We start from the raw sequence: 4,164 nt of genomic DNA, 5'->3' as shown, positions 1-4,164 counted from the left end.
ATGGACCAAATGAGGCAAATCATGGAAGTGCTTTGTACAGTAGCACTAAATACAGAACTATTATGTGCTTGCTTGTTTGTGGTCATTATCGTTTGCTTTATGTGACTATGTCTTTTGGCTGCTGTGGGTGCTATGTTGGGGTGCCGACAGTATCGTGCTGCAGAGAGCACTGTAATGATTATTAGTACCTCAGCCATCAGGGAGAACCGAGGGCAGATGCTCTGTGCCCACAGCATCTGGGCCCTTGCATCTACCAAGTGCTCAGGGATTTGGGGGCAGTGGGTGGCAGCAGCATTGCCTTTTGGGGACCAAGGTTGCCTAAGAGTAGGCAGGTTATTTGCAAGTTTGCAGTGATTTCTAACTACCATGCACATAGTCTTCTCTCCCCTCCCTCCTCCCTCTTCCCTCTCTCTCCTTTCCTCCCTGCGTTCCTTCCTTTCCTTTTTATTTTTGTTTGCTTGTTTTAACTCTAGTTATAAATATGGAACATTTAAATATCTTTTATTCAGATAAACCAAAGATAAGAGATGTAAATATTATACCAAAGGCTTATTCTATACATTTTCTATATGAGGAAAAGCATGGGGGAGCATAAGTAGTGGGCTGAGAGGGTGTTTGTGGATGCTGTATCCTACAGGTGATGGTGTGATTCCATGTGAACTTCACTCTTTCTTACCTGGGTTGACTGTGGACAGGAACAGTTTCTCTTCGGGACTCCATACTGCTTGCTCCGGTCATTGTCTCTGGTTTTTCAGAATGAAGAGTCCAAAGGTATCCAGAAATAACATTTATTAAACAGCAATAAAGCACACAATAGAAAAGACCTTATAAGTAAAACTATATATTTATAATGCTTTATTGTTTTTGCTCCAGTACTCCACAAAACACTACAGACAGTAACAAAATAATTCGATAAATATTAAAAATTTTCAAGAGAATTAGAGGACACCCTTTATCCTATGTGAGATGAGCATCACACAGCCTTTGGCTACACTATTAAACACTATCGTAGATATCTTTCTTGAATAAAGGACATGATAATTTTTTAATCCAGAATTATAACATGTACGCAGATCCATTCACAAGAGAACAACTCAGTGTAAGTGAAGCAGATGCCCAGGGACTTGGAACTCTCTGCCTGTACATCAGTTAAAGATATTACAGTATGAACAGGAGAGAAGTCAACACACTAAAGAGGAATGCTGGGGCTCACGAGGGGAGGGAGGAGTGAAGATCGGGCCGTTAGTGAAAGCGGCTTACATGTTCTCCATGGCTCTCTTAGTGAGGTGCTCCCTTCCCTTCTCTGCCTGCTCTTGGTTGAGGTACTCCAGCACTTTCATCAGCACATCTTCATCCAAGTACTGTCTATTGGGGGAGTCATCATTCTTTGAGGACCCCACAGAGAACCTTTTGCTCACCGGGCCCAGCTTGTCAGTCTCCTGAGAGCTGCCTTGGCCCAGACGCTCCCTGATGGCCTGCTCCAGCTGGTCCTCTTCCTGGAGTTCATCTTCTGATGAGGCAGGACTGGCCACTCTCTTCTCCTGGTTGGAATTAATGATCTCGGGGTATTTAATCAGCATCCTGGCCAAGTACTCTCCTAGTTCTTGATCCTTGTCATTTGGGTTTTCAGCATCAGGGATCCAGGCAGCTTTGGGAGGCTGGTTTGCTCTGGGTCTTCCAGAACCGTAGGGGAGCCTCATCAGAGCCTTTTCTCGGTTGTATTGATTGGGAAAATATGGAGGTTTTTTATTTGTGCCACCCTCCATCCCTAAAAGACTTAAAATGTCCTCCACACTGAGCCCATCTGGTAAGGCCTCCGTCGTGGCACGGCCAGTTGTCTTGAGGGACCCACCCTTAGAGAGCATCTTACTTGGTAACAGGTCTGGATGGTCTAAGTCAGCCTCTGAGATGTCATCCAGGTCAAGAGGAAGGTCGAGCTCTGGCTCCGGCTCCATCGGCCCACTGGGCTTCTCCCCGGTTTTGAGCATCTCTATTAGGTCTTCAGGGGGTATCTGTAAATTCCTTGAGATTTCAATCAGCTGATAAATAGACTGAGAATCAAGTGGTTTCTCAAAAGGCCTGGCCACCCTTTCCCCATTTGGTGCATTCTGAGACCTCCCCTTCCCGGCCGCGTTCACTAACCTTTTCAAGTAGGCAAAGACCTTGGAGACATCATCTGAGAGTTGGATTTTGTTCTCTTTCTGGAGATCTTCATCCTGGAGCCCCAGCTGTCCAGAACGTTTTATTTCTTCATTGATATGTTCATTTTTCTCTATATTCTCTTTGCTGTCTCTCACCTCTTCCTGGGTTTGACTTTCTATTTTCTCCTCTACCGGGTTCCAGTCTTCTCCCCCCACGACATCCTCATAGGCAATGTTTTTGGCCTTGTAGACATCATCTTCATCATCTGTATAGATTTTTTGCTCCTCATCCACCCTCTCCCGTTTCTGGTTATTTGGCCCTGTCAGTTTCCCCAGCTCTTGGAAGACAGACTCCAGCGTGGCCAGACTTTGAGGTGTGTACTGCTCCTCCACGATTTCATTCGTGCGTTTAAAGGGGTTGTCCCGGGAATTCTCTTCATACATAGGAGGGAACCGCATGTGCTTCAGCTTTTTCTCTGGCCAGGGCTGTGTCTCATAATCATCAGTCAGATCCACTGGAAAGCTCTTCTCCAAACTCAAGGCAAAGGGCTGGTTTTCTTTTGCTGCAGACTGAGGCTCATTTTCAGCCTGCCTCAAAGCTTCCAGTATTATCCTCATCCACTCTTCTTCGCTCAGCGAATCCCTGGAGCTTTCTGGCAAGTGACTTTCCTCCCCTGTTTCTTTCTGCTGAAGGGGAACAGAGATGCCTTGGTAGGGGTTATAGTCTGGGCTACTTTCTTCCTTGGGAGCTTGCTGCCGGAGCTTTTCAATGTACTCCAAAGCCCTGATCATTTCTGGACTGGGAAACTTTTGGACATTTTCCAATCTGAGGTCTGGTTTTCTCTGAAGCAGCTGGTTTCTCTGAAATGAAGCTGCTCCAGCTCCAGAAATGAGGAAAATTAAATGGCTAAGAAACAGGGCTGTTCCAAGCCAGTGGGTCTTAGCTTCTGCCATGTCTTAAAGATTACCTTAAAGCATAGGAAACATGAGTTAACACAAATAAACAGACTAGAACATACTCCAACAAAAGAAAGTAGAAATAATTTCACATTACAGTGAGGGTAACTCTTTAAAATGCATGAATTATTTTCTACATAACCCTATTCATCTTTAGCAAAATTGATACTTAATTGCATCAAACTTGTATAGCATTCTCTTGGTTTAAAACAGCAACAGAAGCACTATCATGAGGTCTTTCAAAAAAATTTCTTTCATTTATAAAACTTGTACTTTGATTTCTTTGTTTCTTTTAATAAAAGAGAAAAAGCTTTCCAAAATGAGTTATAGTTATTCTATACAGCATTCTATTAAAATCATTGACAAAACAATTTGTTATAAAACATGCATGTATACCCACACACAATTACGTTCTTAAGATTGAATTAAAAAATGTGGCTTATTCTCAGAATTTTCCATCTAATTTTCTTGTCGGAATAGAAGAACAATAACATTATTATATGTAATGTTGTAATAAAGCATATTAGTGTCAATAATACTGAATACCTTGTGGATGACTCCTAGTCACATATATTTTTCAGAAATAATTTGTCATTACTGATTATCAAATACATTTATCAATTAATAACTTCTATAACATGAATCTTTGACTCAGCTATTAAGCTAAACCAATAAAAGTTATTTCTGTGATAGCATGCTAAAAGAATAAATTGTTTAAATTTTCTGCATTCTATATTTCTTCTAATAATCTTATTATGACTATCTTGCAAAACACAATCATAGCTATATTTTTCATCAGCCCTCAATAGTATATAGTAAATAATAACAGATGTTACAGAGAGAACATAAGGTTGCTTAACTAGTCTCTTTCTAAACTTGTGAGTGTTCAGATTCAGTTTGTCTTATGTCTGCACCTATTTTTGTATGGACCTGTAAAATCTTAAATGACTCATACTGTTAGAAAATCTCAAAATAACCACTATGTAACTCCCAATTTAGATAAACACAGATGATGTGTTAAATTCTTCCTACTTAAAAATCTTCATTCATTCTTTTCTCCAATGCT

At 41.2% G+C, this 4,164-nt stretch overlaps 1 protein-coding gene across 1 annotated transcript; it reads right to left on the bottom strand.

Moving 5' to 3' along the window:
* Nucleotides 1-1,256: 1,256 nt before the first annotated feature.
* On the bottom strand, nucleotides 1,257-3,095 carry SCG2 (secretogranin II; the record flags this gene model as incomplete). Its single annotated transcript, XM_080690354.1, has 2 exons — nucleotides 1,257-2,022; nucleotides 2,143-3,095. 2 exons carry the CDS (start codon nucleotides 3,093-3,095, stop codon nucleotides 1,257-1,259), a joined length of 1,719 nt encoding a protein of 572 aa, XP_080546480.1.
* Between the last annotated feature and the right edge of the window lie 1,069 nt (nucleotides 3,096-4,164).

This window comes from Muscardinus avellanarius (genome assembly GCF_963383645.1).
Source record: "Muscardinus avellanarius genome assembly, chromosome: 2".
In the NCBI taxonomy this organism is placed as follows: Eukaryota; Metazoa; Chordata; class Mammalia; order Rodentia; family Gliridae; genus Muscardinus; species Muscardinus avellanarius.
This window is presented reverse-complemented; position numbering and strand designations above follow the sequence as displayed.